Source organism: Rosa chinensis, chromosome 2 (genome assembly GCF_002994745.2).
Source record: "Rosa chinensis cultivar Old Blush chromosome 2, RchiOBHm-V2, whole genome shotgun sequence".
Taxonomy (NCBI): Eukaryota; Viridiplantae; Streptophyta; class Magnoliopsida; order Rosales; family Rosaceae; genus Rosa; species Rosa chinensis.
The window spans coordinates 26,300,222-26,316,288 of NC_037089.1; the positions used below are offsets into that span (position 1 = coordinate 26,300,222).

At 39.1% G+C, this 16,067-nt stretch overlaps 2 protein-coding genes across 2 annotated transcripts; one reads left to right on the top strand and one right to left on the bottom strand.

Annotated features, from left to right (window-relative positions):
- Positions 1-1,062: 1,062 nt before the first annotated feature.
- Positions 1,063-7,441, top strand: LOC112184007 (calponin homology domain-containing protein DDB_G0272472-like). The gene is made up of 9 exons (XM_024322312.1): positions 1,063-1,484; positions 2,035-2,221; positions 2,624-2,856; positions 2,940-3,067; positions 4,575-4,820; positions 5,331-5,518; positions 5,840-5,916; positions 6,210-6,261; positions 6,377-7,441. Exons 1-9 carry the CDS (start codon positions 1,063-1,065, stop codon positions 7,439-7,441), a joined length of 2,598 nt encoding a protein of 865 aa, XP_024178080.1.
- Positions 7,442-13,854: 6,413 nt separating this feature from the next.
- On the bottom strand, positions 13,855-15,504 carry LOC112184009. Its single transcript, XM_024322313.1, has 2 exons — positions 14,628-15,504; positions 13,855-14,405 (listed from the first exon to the last, which is right to left on the bottom strand). Exons 1-2 carry the CDS (start codon positions 15,502-15,504, stop codon positions 13,855-13,857), a joined length of 1,428 nt encoding a protein of 475 aa, XP_024178081.1.
- Positions 15,505-16,067: the final 563 nt, after the last annotated feature.

Below are 16,067 nucleotides of genomic sequence, written 5' to 3' on the forward strand. Positions count from 1 at the left end.
AATGAGCCACGCTCATGGTACCGCCAGAGGTACCGACTCCCACCAAGGAGGTAACCCGTGGAGGCACGGCCAGGCGGGCTACCGTTCGAACCCTGGACCGCCCCCGGATCACCGTTGACGCGCTGCCACGCGCCGCGTCAAGATGGCATCAGAAGTTCTAGATGCTGGGAATCGAAGCACATCAGTCCCACATCGGAAACAAGAGGAAGATCAACCCCTTCCTCACCTATAAAAGGTTCTCTCCTCTCTCCTCATTAATTAGGCAATTACTACTCATTTATTATTATGCTGCCCATATACAGTGACTGACTTAGGCATCGGAGAAGTGAAGACTGCCCAGCGCGGTCTCCCTCTGACGCCCTGTCTCTCGTGTTGCAGCAAGCGGAAGTCATCTAATCCTCGTAGTAGCGGTCCGCCCACCGGACCCGTGTTAAACAAGGAGCCGGCTACCGTCGGACTTGAGCATCAACAGAGGACATGGTGAATCTGGAGGAAAGAAATGTTACACTTGTGACTGAGAATTTTTGCCTTGCATCATTAGTGAAGGAGTTAGAGATAAAATTGAAGGAATTGGAGCAAATATTGAGCCCAAAGACTCGCACCCCAACAGCAGCTCAGCAGCACAGCTCCCCACCTCCTAACTCAACAGAAGGAAAAAATGAATTAAATGGAGCTGCATCTAAGGCTGCTGAAAACACAAAAGAGAAAGATCAATCGACTGTTGAGGAAGGTCAGTCCCATGGGATCTGCACAGTCGAAGAATCTGCAGAAGCAGCAGCATCTCAATCTCCACCTCACTGCACAGTGGTAGAAGAAACTAAATCGACACCTCCATCACACAAGGAGTCACAGTTCCAGAGCCCCACAGTCCACATGCTCACAGTGGCAGAAATGGAACAACAAGCTGACAAGTGTCAGATAGTGAAAAGTCCTATAGTTGAAGAAGCATTTCAACTTCGTACGTTGAGCATAGAGAAAGAGAAGAAGACACCAGAGCAGAGCCAAAAGGGAGAGTTAACAATGCACCTTACATAGCAACATTCCGGTGAAACGGTATCATCAATGGGTCTCTACTCTTACATTATGAGATTAAAAAATAGGAGAAGAACACAGAAAAAGGACAACATTTACTGGTGGGGAGATGTGAAAGCAAAACAACATAAGAATGCAAAGGAGATTGAAGAGAGATTCAAAGATGCTGAAAAGAGAGAAAAAGAAAAGGAGATGAAGGCCTCACTGCCAGATGCTGAACGTAAAAAGCTAGAACAGATGGTAGCACAACAGAAGTTGGACGATTTACCGGAGGATGTTCTGGAAGCAATAAGAGAGATGGACGCTGCAGAAAATGCACAAATCAATAAAGAGCCGGAAGAGAAACAGCTACCTGCTGAGGTCGTAGACTGGGAGGAGAGCAAAGTGTACAATTTTATGGACCAGGACACCAAGAGGAGAGTCCAGAAATACTGGCAAAATGCACCATCAGGGTAATAATTTAATTAAGTTAAATTTCTATTTTAAACTTATTGTCACTGGCCAAGTAACTGTTTATGTAACTTGCCAAGTCACTGTCCATGTATATGGCGAAGTCACTGGCCAAGTCACTGTCCATGTAACTGACAAAGTAACTGGCCAAGTCACTGTCCATGTATATGGCGAAGTCACTGGCCAAGTAACTGTCCATGTAACTGACAAAGTAACTGGCCAAGTCACTGTCCATGTAAATGCGGAAGTCACTGGCCATGTGAAGTCACTGGCCAAGTCACTGTCCATGTAACTGACAAAGTAACTGGCCAAGTCACTGTCCATGTAAATGCGGAAGTCACTGGCCATGTGAAGTCACTGGCCAAGTCACTGTCCATGTAACTGACAAAGTAACTGGCCAAGTAAAGTCGCTGGCTAAGTCATTGTCCATGTAAATGAGGAAGTCACTGGCCAATGAGTTGGGCAAGTGAAGTCACTGGCCAAGTCATTGGCAATGTGATTGTTAAATAACCAACATCACAAACTATGTTACTTACACTTCATTCTTTGCAGAGTATACTTGTGGGAAGGAAGACGGTATGGAGCACAGATTTCAAGACAGAATTTAAAAGACATAATCATGGATGAACCGATAGCAAGCAATTGCATCGAATGTTATGGAATTCTCTTGACTGATCAGTTGTTGGAGAAAGAATCACAAGGCTTGGATGTCCCAACTTTTATGAATCCCTTATGTTGGGTAAGTAGTGGAACGATTATCAATCTAAAATCAAAGCAAATAATTCTTAATTGATAATAACTAGTCTTCTTTTTTTCTTACAAACAGCATTCTGCAGAAAATTTGACGGTGTATTATGTACATCTGCACCTCTGCGAACCACTGTTCGAAAATCTGCAAGATCCAACTATATATTCTTCCCAATCTCACATGAATCAAGATTTCATCATACACTGCTCATTTTTGACAAGGAATTAAAGAAATGGTTCCACTCTGATTCAAAAAGACCAAAAAAATCATCAACTAGAAAATGCTTTCAAAATGTCCAAAAAATGGTATGAAACACTTTCGTCATACTAATTTCATATATTTAATTTAAGCAGAAAGCATATTATTGATTATGTCGCGATGTTGGAAATGCAGGTTGAAATGGTAAAGCTTTCGATGACTGCAGTAAAAGAACAAGCAGATGACATGGTAGAACAAGGTTGCAGGATGAAATTTGATGAAAAGAACAGTTCAGAAGAACAACTGAAAATGATAGAAGTTCCATTGACTGAAACAGAGAGAGAAAGCATAAAGTGGATCAAGGATAACTACAAACGAAAAATGGCAGTGACAGAACTCAAAGACAACCCTCAGCAAGGAGAAGATTCGTAATTACACAGCTCTTTAAAAATGTCAATATAATCATTATAAAGTTCAAAATCATTTACTTTAATTTTTATATGATGAACAGATTGGATTGCGGACTTTTTGTAATGTACACAATGGAGAAAATTTCGAAAAAAGGAACAGTTCCAAAGAAGCTCACAAAGGATGATATTTTGAAATTTAGAGCTCATGTGGTAAAGTCATTTGCAGAAAGTAGGCACAGCTGGAACTCACAACATAATGAAGTGTAGAAATTTGTTTAGGGAATAGGATAGGTTATATAGGTTATATAGGAAATGACTATATAGGTTATATAGTCATTTCCAAATATTAAAAAATTTCCTTTTTTTAATATTTTCTTGCAAATATTGCTTCAGTATATAAAATTTTGTTTGATATGATCTTCTGAAACGAATTCATGTACTTAGGTACCTTTTAAAGTAAGTAAATGGCTAAGTTACAGAGAAACTGAATGTCACTGGAAATGGCGACCTGAATGTCGCTGTCCGTCTCAAGTAACTGGCAAAGTCACTGACAACGTAACTGCCCAAGTAACTAGCCAAGACACTGAACAAGTCACCAGCCATGATTTGGCAAAATAATTGTAAAAGGTAATGTCATGAGCCAATACATAAAGCAAGTAACTGTAAAAAAATTCATGTCCTTATGTACCCTATAAAGTAACTGGCCAAGTCACTGGCAAAGTAACTAACAAAGTTACTCACTAGCAAAAGACAAGACATTACCAAACTGATCTTTTTATTTTTAATTGCAGCGTGCCGCTGCACCGCGACTGCAGCGTTCCACTGCACAACAACAAACTGTAAAAAAATTCATATCCTTACATGCATTATAAAGTAACTGCCCAAGTCACTGGCCAAGTAACTTAAAAAATAATGTCATGAGCCAATAAATAGAACAAGTAACTGTAAAAATTGAAGTCACTGCTTATGTCACTGTTTATGTTTGAAATTACCTATCCAACCCTTCAACTACAAGAAAACTGCCACTGGCAGTTATCTAACCCGAGGGCGACTATATCTCTTGGTTCATTTTACAATATCTTTTCACAATTTCAAAATTCAGAGAAATTGCTCAAAGATTTTCTCTCCGGCTAAAACAGCAGACAACGACTGATTTCCTCCACCGTCAACCGTGGGTAAGCAAGAGTGATTCACCGACTAAGCCCCAAATTCTACAGTTCTACAAATTTACCGAAAATATTTGAAAATCTGTGCTCGTCAGACAGCCGCCGGTAACTTCCTCCTACTTTCATATAATTTCGATTTGAATAGAATGCGTTTTGTTTGAATTAGAAAAGATATTTCAATTACATGTGGAGTCTCATCAGAAAATGAATTTGAATGCGAGATTTGTTTGACTTACATGTGGAATCTGATGAGAAAATGGTGAGATTTGTTTGACTTACATGTGGAATCTGATGAGAAAATGATGATTTCCGTTTCAATTACATGTGGGATTTGATGAGAAAATGAATTTCCAAGTTAGTTTTGTTTGAATTACATGTGGGATGATGCCATAAAATTTCAGCATTTTGTCATCGTTCAATGTCTTTGTCACTACCCATGTCGCTGCACTGGTCACTGGCTATGATAATGTAACTGTTTATGTCACTATCATAAACATGTGCATAAATATGTCACTGGTTATGTAACTATCAAAATAACTATTGAATTCTAATTTTCTTATTTGTTTACAGGATTTTTTAAAAAAGTTCGAGGAATGGGCCAACTAAAAAGAAAACAAAGTGAGGAATCCGAAGAAGAACAATCTGAAGAACAAAGTTCAGAAGAAACAATTGCGGAAAAGTTAAAACTGATAAAACGGAATAAAGTAAATGAGAGAAAAAAGCGAAAGCAGAAAATTGAAGATGAAGAAGAATCAAGTGAAGATGAGGAAGAAACAACTAAAGTTGAAGAAGAATCTAATGAAGAACAAGTCCGGGGTAAGAAGATGAAGAAGGATAAAAAGAAGAAAAGAAGAAACAGGGAAGAAACTGAAGATGAAGAAGAAGAATCTGATGGAGAAGAAGTTCGTGCCAAGAAGAAGAAGAAAATGGATAAAAGGAAGACAAAAAAAGAGAGTACAAAGAAGAAGGAAGAAACTGACGAGTAAGAAGATACAAAGGATGATGTAGAGGAAAAAGTCCCAGGGAAAAGGAAAAGATATGTAAAAGAGGGTTATGTGCAGTATCGCTGCACAATGATTGCTTTTCTGAAAACAATTGCACAAAACAAAAATAACCTGACTGAAGGGACTTTAGAGCTGCTGCAGAAAACTCCATTTGCAACGCTGATAGATGCATTCCATGGAGGTTCAATTAAAGAAAAGGATGCAAAGAAATCAGATGATTTAATCACACTTCTGCTACAAGCATACGACAGCGACACAGACCTTTTTGTGTTTGAAAACAGGAAATTCAGAATGTCAACAAGTGATATATCTATGATTTTAGGAGTGCCGGGATCCGGGTTATCAGTACCAAAGACCAAAGAAAGGGCATACAAATCTGAGTTCGTGACTAAATACTTTGACAAAAAGCAGAGGATCAACAAGGCGGCTGCAGAGGAAGCTTTGAAGAAGGCATTGGCAGAAACTCCAGAAACAGGGGAAGAAAAAACGAAACGGGACAGAAATGTTGCCGTATTAATACTCTTGAACCTTTTCATCAAACTCCTGTTCCCAAACTTTGGAGGAACAATATCTTGGGACTATATAAGGGTCTGTGAAGAGGTGGAAAGTCTGGGAAAATATAGTTGGGCAAAGGAAGTTGGCGACTTCCTTAAAAAATCAATTAAACGAAAGGGAAAAGAATCCCAAAACATGGCAAGTTGCGTGATATTGGTGATGGTAAATTCCCGTACCTTGTTAAAAATTTGTTTATGCATCATTTTGCTGTCCCATAATTAACTACGTATGCTGTTGTTAGTACAAAAACTAGGTCAGTGTCATGTCATTGGTCAGGTCACTGGACAAGTAACTTGCCAGGTCACTGTTAATGTTACTGTCAAGTTTATGTCACTGACAATGTCACTGTTTATGTATTTGCATAAGTCATTGCTTATGTTTGTGATATTCATATTGCTAAGCAGCTGTTTGAAAAATAACTAACTAGTTTTCTATTTTTATTTTTTATTTTCCAAACAATACTGGTTTTGCCACAAGACGGGAGTAGTGCCGCCAATCTCTGGAAGAGAAACCGAAAAACACGGAATAAGAAAGTGGCAATTAAAGACCCTGATAGAAAAAAAGGGGATTTCAACACCATGGGGAAGTTGAAGGTATGTTAATTTGATGTAGATAAACTAGGTCACTGGTCTTGTTAATGTTGTAGGGTTCCAACTGCTCAGGTCACTGAGCAAGTCATTGACTATGTCACTGCTCATGTTATTGTTATATTTTCATGTCACAGTGCATTTAACTTTCCATGTCTATGATTGTGTTGTTGTTTTATTTCTGTCACTGTTTATGTCACTGACAACTTTTGTAATTTTGTTTCAGAAAATCTTTGATAAAGTTAAAGAAGATGCAGAGGAAGAAGATTCTGAGCCTAATACAGACACAGAAAGTAAAGAAAAAAAGAATGATGGGCAAGAAGAAAATGTTGAAACTAGAACCAGTGGAAACATGGTGAAGGAGACTGCATCGAATGATAAACAGAAGAAAGAATTAGACACAAATCTTCAGAAAAAGGAAGAAGAGCTAAGAGAGGTGGAAATAAGGAAAAAGGGCTTGGAAGAAAAAATAAGGAAATTGGAGAAAGAACTGGAAACAAGAGAAAAGAAAGGTGACAACATTAACAATGAGAAGATGGAGACAGAGATAGGAAAGACCAATGAAGAGAAGAATGAATTACAGACAAAGCTCGAGGGAAAGGAAGAAGAGCTAAGTGCTTTGAAAAAAGAAGTTGAGGAGAAAGAAAAGGAAATTGGCAGAATAAACGAAGAGAAGGAGGATATGTTATTGGAAAATGAGGTGTTGCAAATTGAGAAAGCCTCACTGATTAAAAGAGTGAAGCGATTGGAGGGCATAGTAATGGCACTAACTGAGAAGTATGAGTCGCCAATAGCACGTCCAGGTGATGACAACGACTCAACTCCTTCTCCCCCACCACCTAGTTTCCATCCACCAAAATCAAAGGCCCCTCAGGACAAGCCAACTGACAGCAAGCACTCCAAATACACAAAATCTCAAAGTGGAATTCAGGGAACTCAATCACAACCTACCGACTCCACAGCAAGCGCATCTGCGGAACCTCACTCTACCGACCGAGGACATCAGTCACCACTTGAATGCCTTGCCCAAGTAGCTGCACAAGTTCATTCACTAGCCTCTCCTGATGTTAAATTGAGAATGAAGGAAGATGCTTGCACACCGAATATTGCTTGGGTTAAAGCATTGTTTGTGTTTCCACCTCCGGGGCGTTACAAACTCCACCTCCAAGAAAACTCCATTTGGAAGATATGGAAGCAGAGCCACACAAGTATCAGATCATTGTATCACCAGAAGTTCAGCCTGTTTTTGACATTGAACCAATCAATTGCTGTCCTCATACGGAACAAATGACAAGAGCTGAGTTCACCAAGCCAATTTTAGATGACATATCATGACAGGACCCGACCCAGGAATCGCCCCACTTACCTGGATACGAGCCTGCGGGGCCCACTTTAAGTGAAATCCTACTGAAAATTCGGCAGAACCTCCCCTAAAAATGGGCTACCCATAATTTCACAAACCTGGACATGATTTCAACTATAACTTCTACTCAACCTACTATATCGAATTTACAATCCAAGCACATATATTACATCCGGAAAGTTCAAATCCCCACATAATCCTCCGTAAGCAACAACAAACCAAACAACAACATTCATCAAACTTAAAAGAAAAGGTTTATCAGAGCAATACTAAACTAAGCCGATATCATACAAGGTAGGTTAAGTAATAACCTACGGACAAAAACGGAAGCGCTGATTTCCAAAGTCCTTGAGCCTGGACGCAATCTCTGCTAATCTGAAATCTGGGCATTTGAAAACGAAGGGCCCAGGGGAAAACATATAAAATCCATTAGAGTGAGTGGACAAAACCGAAACTAGAATCAAAACAATTTATGGTATGCTTCCCCATTTCTCTTTTTAACAAAACCATCATGCAGCTGAACCCTATGAAGTTCCAACTCAATCCTTTTTCCATGAAACTCATTTGATGGCTAGGAAGGACTGCTTCCTAGGCATCTCATGCCATCGGGGAGGGACTGCCACCCGATGACGCATCGGAAGGGACTGCCAACCGGAGTAGGAGGCGGTGATTAGTTGGGACTGCCAACTAGCCACATGTAGTAGACGGGACTGCCGACTAACTACCTCAAGTCATCTGGAAGGGACTGCCAACCAGATGACGCATCGGATGGGACTGCCAACCGAGCTGTAGTCTGGAAGGGACTGCCAACCAGACTATTACCTAGAAGGGTCTGCCAACTAGGTAAGATACGCATGCGCCAAACTGGCCTCCTTGTCAACTGTTTCCTTTTTAATCCTTTTCTTTCGATAAAATCACATTTCAAAACTTAATACCATGCTGCATGCATTATTTAAATAAAAATAAAGGTCCACTCACAAGTGAATCCCGCAGCTAACCCTGCTGCCTGCCTGTGTCCTCCTCGCTCGAGGGCTCAGTACGTCCTGTCACAATTGCATGGATATAATTAACCATAATAAGGAAATACTCTCAAAAACAACTCATTTCCCTCGGAATAAGCATCCGTTATTCACAAATTGTTATAAAACTCCCACACTTTAATTTGGGATTAATTCTATAATTCCTTAAAATCTCAATGCCCTCTAACTCAAACTACTCAACCGATTTTTAATTCGATTCTCAATCGATCAAGGACTTCACTTAATTTAAATCTTCACAAGAACCTTTCGATAACTAAATCAATTTAATCTCACCTCCTTCATCACAAATTACCACCAATCGATAATATAAATCCTTCCAAAAATTTCCACAATCATTCTTAATTTTTCCCTTTTTCTAATTCACGATTCCAACTCCACCTTCTCAAATTCACTCTACTACCTAACAAATAATTCACAATAGTCCTTTAACAAGAGAATTCACCCAACACTACCAACATGACAAATCCAACAACCATGTTCAACAATCCAAAACCAACAAAACCTCAATATCCAACAATTTCAAATTTAACACAAACTTAAAGATTAAATTCAATTCCAATCAACCCATTTATTCCAAAATCAACTTCATAACCCACACAACTATCTCTAAACCTGCAACAACAACCAAATTCAAGTAGGAATATCCAGAAAAATCAAACAAGAACCCAAGAATTCGAGAGTTACTGTTCACGGTACTGTTCACAGTCTCAAACACCTTCAAATCTTCCTCCACCGATCAAAACGAGCTGCAACAAGGTTAGGAATACATTCAGTACTTCCCCAACAACCAAAACCCAAAGAAATTCGACCGGAAATCGCCGGAAAACTGAGATCAAAGCAAAAATCCATTTTTTTCCATTTATGCAATTCTCCTCATATCTCCAAAACCAAAGCTACCCAAGGTGAAATACTTACATAGCTAGAAGGAGAAGGAAGAGAGGATCACGCCGTGCCCAACGATGCGTCTTGGGGTGGCCGGACGGCGACGAATTCGCCGGAGGAGTGCGACGGCGAAAAGAAAAGAAAAAAGGGGAGGGGGGTGACTCGGGTTCTACCCGTGCTCTCTCTCTCTCTTTTTTTTTTTTTTTTTTTTTATTCTTTCCCTTTTCTCTCTCTTCCATCTGTTTTAATAAGCCCTCCTTCCACAAATAGAAGCTCACAAACAAAAAGCCATGCCAAAAATAGAAATTTCTATTTTTGGTCATAACTTTTCCGATATAAATCCAATTTAAACAAACTACGTGTCCACGAACTCGATTTTTCGTATTCTACGACAATCTCAAATAAATTTTCTAATTTACCGGACTAAAGAAAAAGTCACTCCTCGGTCAACCACGGTAAAAAGTAACTAATAAAGACTTTAAGGTACGGGGCATTACATATCAGGGTAGGACTCAGAATCTATTGGCCTCTATTGTTATGTGGTTAGGACGAAGAAAAACGAGACAGTACAAAAAAACCATCATATTTTCTGGTGGGACGAAGTGAAAGAGCAAAGGCAGAGGGCGAAAATGACCAGAATCAAAGCACTGAAAAAGAAAAAAGGACAGACAGCTGAACAGCAGCCAGAGAAGGAAGTGATACATGATTTGACGCTTCATGTGGATGACGATGAAGAAACAGAAAAAAGCGAATTTGAAGTCATAGATTGGCAAAAGCTACAACTGTACATCCTACTTGACATCCCAAATAAAAGCAAATTAGAGAAGTACTGGAACAAGGCAGAACAAAGGTAAAATTTCATGTTACAGCCCACCACCTAGTGACTTCAATTGCAATGTAGCTGGCCTAGTCACTGGCCAAGTCACTGTCCAGATCATTTTCAATTGCCATGTAGCTGGCCTAGTAACTGGTCAAGTCACTGTCCAGATCATTTTCAATTGCCATGTAGCTGGATTAATAACTGGTCAAGTCACTGCTCAAGTCACTGTCCAGATCATTTTCAATTGACATGTAGTTGGCCTAATAACTGGTCAAGTCACTGTCTAGATCATTTTCAATTTACATGTAGCTGGCCTAGTCACTGGTCAAGTAACTGTCCAGATCATTTTCAATTGACATGTAGCTGGCCAAGTCACTGGTCAAGTAACTGTCCAGATCATTTTCAATTGACATGTAGCTGGCCTAGTCACTGGCCAAGTCACTGTCCAGATCATGGCAATTGACATGTAGCTGGCCTAGTCACTAGTCAAATCACTGTCCAGATCATTTTCAATTTCCATGTAGCTGGCCAAGTCACTGTCCAGATCATTTTCAATTTCCATGTAGCTGGCCAAGTCACTGTCCAGATTATTGGCAAGTGAAAAGTAACTGGCTAAGTCACTAGACTAACACCGTTCTATGTTATGCAGCGTACTATTCTGGGAGGGAAAAGACGCTGGAAGCGAAATCATAAGGGCAGATGTCAAAATGTTCATAAGCGATCAATCAATAGCAAACAACTGGATTGATTGCTATGGGGAAATGTTGAAGGATGAAATGCAAAACGAAAGTTCACAAAGTTTGGGAAGATCTGCTTTTATGCATAACATGTGTTGGGTAAGTATGACGAGCAATTTCTATAAAAATTGAATCCTTATCTCTCATTCTTTGTTTATTTATAACTCGTTCTATGTATTTCATTCTTTCTTTTTTTAAATAGTATTCGACAATACATTTAACTGTGAGAAACCTCCACCAATACTTGTGTGAGCCGCTGTTCCAAAACATGGGAAAATGCAGCATGCTTTTCTTCCCAATTACCCATAATGAAGAATTTCACCACACGCTATTGGTCTTTGATAAGGACGTACCGCAATGGCTGCATTTTGATTCAATGAAACCAAGAAGAGCAGGAACAGGGCAGTGCTTTAAAAGCATAAAAAAATTGGTAAGAAACTTCTTACTGACCATGTATCTGACCATGTAACTATCACTCACTAATCTGTTAAAAAATACAGGTTGAAATGGTCGAGCTGTGGATGCTGCAGCAAGGCTGCCGAATGAAATTTGACAAGAGTCAAAGCACTCACACAAAATTAAAGATGTTTGAAAGTATTTTGAGCGATGATGAGATAAGAACAATAAGGTGGATAAAGGAAAATTATGACGGTGGAAGGATCCCTTTGAACCATGCCAGAATCTGCCCCCAACAAGACGAAGGATCGTAAGTCTATATTCAAAAATTTTAAATGATAACTTTACTGTTACTAAGTTGGTCAAAATCATTAACATGAAATTTTTAATTGACAACAGATTAGATTGCAGAGCTTTTGTAATGTATTACATGGACAGAATGGCAAAAGAGGAGAAGATGCCAAACAAAGTCACCAAAGCTCAGATGATGAAATTCAAAGCTCAAATATTCAAAAAATTTGCTGAACATAAGCAGTGCTGGAACTCAGCAAATTAAGAATTTTAGATATTTGTTTGTTTACTTCAGAAATTCAGAAATTTGTTGTTTAGTTCAGACTATGACTTGTATGGATCTTTTTATTCAAGATTAATGCATCTTCTGAATTCATAGGACAAGTCACTGACTTCGCCAGTGTCAAAGTAACTGGCCAAGTCACTGTCCAGAGCCAAGTCACTGTCCATGTATATGGCGAAGTCACTGGCCATGTGAACTCACTGGCCAAGTCACTGTCCATGTATATGGCGAAGTCACTGTCCATGTAACTGACAAAGTAACTGTCCATGTAACTGACAAAGTAACTGGCCAAGTCACTGTCCATGTAAATGCGGAACTCACTGGCCATGTGAAGACACTGGCCAAGTCACTGTCCATGTAACTGACAAAGTAATTGGCCAAGTAAAGTCGCTGTCCAAGTCACTGTCCATGTAAATGCGGAAATCACTGGCCAATGAGTTGGGCAAGTGAAGTCACTGGCCAAGTCATTGGCCATGTGATTGTTAAATAACCAACATCACAAACTATGTTACTTACACTTCATTCTTTGCAGAATATACTTCTGGGATGGAAGACAGTATGGAGCACAGGTTTCAAGACAGGATTTAAAAGACATAACCATGTAACTGATAATGTATGTAACTGACCATGTAACTAAGCATGTAGCTGAATATGTAACTGGACAAAAAACATTAAAACTCTAAGTCACTACAGAAGTCACAGCCAAAATGACCAAGTCACTGATAATGTAGCTGACCATGTAACTGACCATATAACTGAACATGTAACTAAGCATGTAGCTGAATATGTAACTGGACAAAAAACATTAAAACTCTAAGTCACTACAGAAGCCACAACCAAAATGATATTTCTATTTCAGTTTGCAGCGTGTCGCTGCAACACAACGGCAGCGTTCCGCTACCAATTAACAAACCAAAGTTGGTGTAGATACTTCATTTTTTAATTTTCATTATTATTTGCAGCGTGTCGCTGCACCGCAAAAACCAAACAAATTTTTTACAATTAATTTTTTTATTTTTCATTAACATTTGCAGCGTTCCGCTGCCAATAACCAAATCTATAAGCAGTGATCCAACTACAAGTCATTGAACAAGAAACTGCCAAGATAACTAAAAACTAATGTCAATGGACAAGTCAATGTAAATCTAAAGAAAATGGTTATGTCACTGTACATGTAACTATTAAAAACCTGTAGGACACAGAATACTAAAGAATTTATAAAAGAAGAAAGCAGATACACTATCTCATAGTCAAAAAAAATTCCAATGAGTAAGCACTTCTTATCATTTATTGAAAAAAATGAAAAATCAAAACAAAATTTCAAACTGTATTGGAATCACTTGCTATGTCACTTGCCATGTCATGTTAAAGGCATGTAAGCAGAATAGAACCTATATCAGACCTGTACAACTCTTTCTATTGTGACCATCACATTTTCCGCACCTACCACACTTGATCACCCTGGTTTGCTCGCTCCTTTTTCTGAACCTCTTCTTTCTAGGCCTTCCCGGTGGTCTTCTAGTCAAAGGAGGCTGCAATATCACCGCATCTCTACCAAAATCATGCACTTGCTTCGAAATAGAGGGAAGAGGATTAATTGGGAAAGAATAAGTTTTTGGATATTTCTCCACCTTGTAGAGCTCATTGACATACAAATACAGGGAAGAACCATGTTGTTGGATCACTACAAGGGCATGGGAACATGGGAAGCCATACAGCTGCCATTCTCCACACGAACAAAAGTGAGTTTCCAAATTTACCATGCTATTGTACTTCTGGCAGTGAACTTCATACACATAGGTATCAGACCTGCTCACTCTCCAATGCCTTCCGACTTCCAAATTCTCCTTCAGCTTCTTTTCAATCACCGGGCACAACTCAGAGAACCATTCTTAAGCATCCTGCTTCCGAGCAGCAATTGAAGCCATGGACTTCACTCTAATCCCATCATTAATATCAAGAATAGGAAGACTCTTCAAAGGCAACACCCAATTATTGAAAGACTCAGCCAAGTTATTTGTCATTTCACCAAATCTTTCGCCGTTAATGTAAGCCATACACCAGTTCTCCTTGGGAAGATCCTCCAGAAATTGAGCAACTATGTTGCCACCTTCACTCCTCAAGATTTCCATGTTGAACTCATACATCTCTGGTGTGCGAGAATAAGCACAACACATAAACAAGTAAGGAATCCGATTCTTAAGGTAAGAACCAGCTGGAAATTTGTCAGAAAGGTTAGCCATCAAATGTCTAAAACAAAACCCATGTGGATTATTGGGAAACACCCTAGGGAAAGCACTAACAAGCCCAACATGACGATCAGAAATGAACGTCACCCTCCTCATAGGGTGTTTTGCAAACTCTTCAGCCAAAACCTCAAGAAAAAATCTCCAATTACTCTCATTTTCAGAATCGACAATAGCATAAGCAACTGGATACAAGCCTGAACAGAAAAACAAAATGATGTCACTGTCATGTAACTGTTAATGTCACTGACCATGTCGCTGACATAACTGCATATTACTTGACAGTGACATGGCCAGAGACATGTCATTCAAATCACAGAACATTTAAGTCATTGGACATGTAACTGTCAATGAACATGTAACTGACAATGTCAGTAGCAAGAAGAATAAAAAACTAGAAATAATGAAGGAGATTCAACCTTGATTGGCATCCTTTGCCGATGCAGCAATAATCTGCCCCTTGTACTTGTTGGTAATGAATGTAGCATCAATGAAAAGAATAGGTCTACAAAATGGGAAACCCTTCATCCATGCACCATAGGTCACAAACATACGCTGAAACCTGTGTGTTTCTCGATGAAACTCAACCACTATCCTAGAGTCGGGGTTTGACTTCATAACAGACTCACTGAACCAAAGTAGCTGAGCATAAGACTCAGCTTCATCACCATGCAGGGCTGTTTTTGCCAACTCCGTACCATACCAAACTGTACGATAAGGAACATCCAAACCATAATCACTCTTGATCTCATCAGCTATATCAATTGGCTTTTTGTTTGGATTCGCACGAATCTTATCAAGCACAATAGACTTGACAACCTTGGATCCCATCATCTTACTCTTCTGTAAACGAATCACACCATGACAAGTGTGAACATTAACCAACCTTTTAATCATAAAGAAACCATTAACCCTGCATAAATAAGCCTTCACAAGCCAATTGCAGCCCTGAGAATGTTTCTTAGAACACTGAGCAATAACACGAACCTTGTCATTTCTAACAAACTCATATGAAAAACCAATTTCTATGGCATACTTACGCAGCTTATCTCTAAACTCAACAACCCCACCCTCAAACTTTTGGCCTTCAGAATAAATATAACTCTCCCAACCTTTCGTCATATAACTCTTCGGTGCCTCTGCCCTATAACACCCCAAATAATCATTCTCCTCAAGCATGGTACTAGAATCCTCACACACTGTATTACTCACCACGCTTTCACTAATAGAAGGTAAATCAGTCACAAACACTTCAACGAAATCAGAATTGTAACGAACCAAATTCCTAAAAATCATTCTCATATCAACTTCACTCTCTAGAAAACATGAACTAGAATCCGGAGGAATAATGTACCTCAACATGAAATTTCCTTGAATCAAATCCGGAAAATGAGAGCGTATTGAATTGCATAGGTCAACAAACGACCAATTATGCAACAATGGAACTGTCGCTGCTTCACCAGAATAAATAAACTTGACAACATAGCTAGTATCCATAACAACTGCACAAGAATAAAACAAAATCACTATCCATGTCACTACTAAGAAAATCAACAGAATCAACACAAACAAGTCACTGCCAAAGTAACTGTTAAAAGCCTGAACAAAACAGCAGTATTAAAAATGTAACTGGCCATGTCACTGATAAAAAAAAACATAGTATAGAACAAATATAGTACCGCAATAGCACAAAACATCATCAACAATTCAACATAGAATTGAGTCGACAAAGGAGAAGAACAAAGTAATCCAAAACAAACAATTCAACAATTTAACACAAACAACAAAAAAACACTGCAAAATTCAAAACGAACAAATTCACAGAGAGAAGGCTTACCGATCAAATCAGAGAAAACCAG

What these genes read in the sequence shown, in the direction of transcription:
- LOC112184007 (XM_024322312.1), top strand. Translation starts at nt 1,063, where the DNA reads ATGGGTCTCTACTCTTACATTATGAGATTAAAAAATAGGAGAAGAACA. An exon ending in TTATGAATCCCTTATGTTGG is followed by an intron (nt 2,222 to 2,623) that starts GTAAGTAGTGGA and finishes TTGGAAATGCAG; the next exon opens with GTTGAAATGGTAAAGCTTTC. An exon ending in TAATGAAGAACAAGTCCGGG is followed by an intron (nt 4,821 to 5,330) that starts GTAAGAAGATGA and finishes CTATGATTTTAG; the next exon opens with GAGTGCCGGGATCCGGGTTA.
- LOC112184009 (XM_024322313.1), bottom strand. Translation starts at nt 15,504, where the DNA reads ATGATTTTTAGGAATTTGGTTCGTTACAATTCTGATTTCGTTGAAGTG. An exon ending in GGCAAAGGATGCCAATCAAG is followed by an intron (nt 14,406 to 14,627) that starts GTTGAATCTCCT and finishes TTTTCTGTTCAG; the next exon opens with GCTTGTATCCAGTTGCTTAT.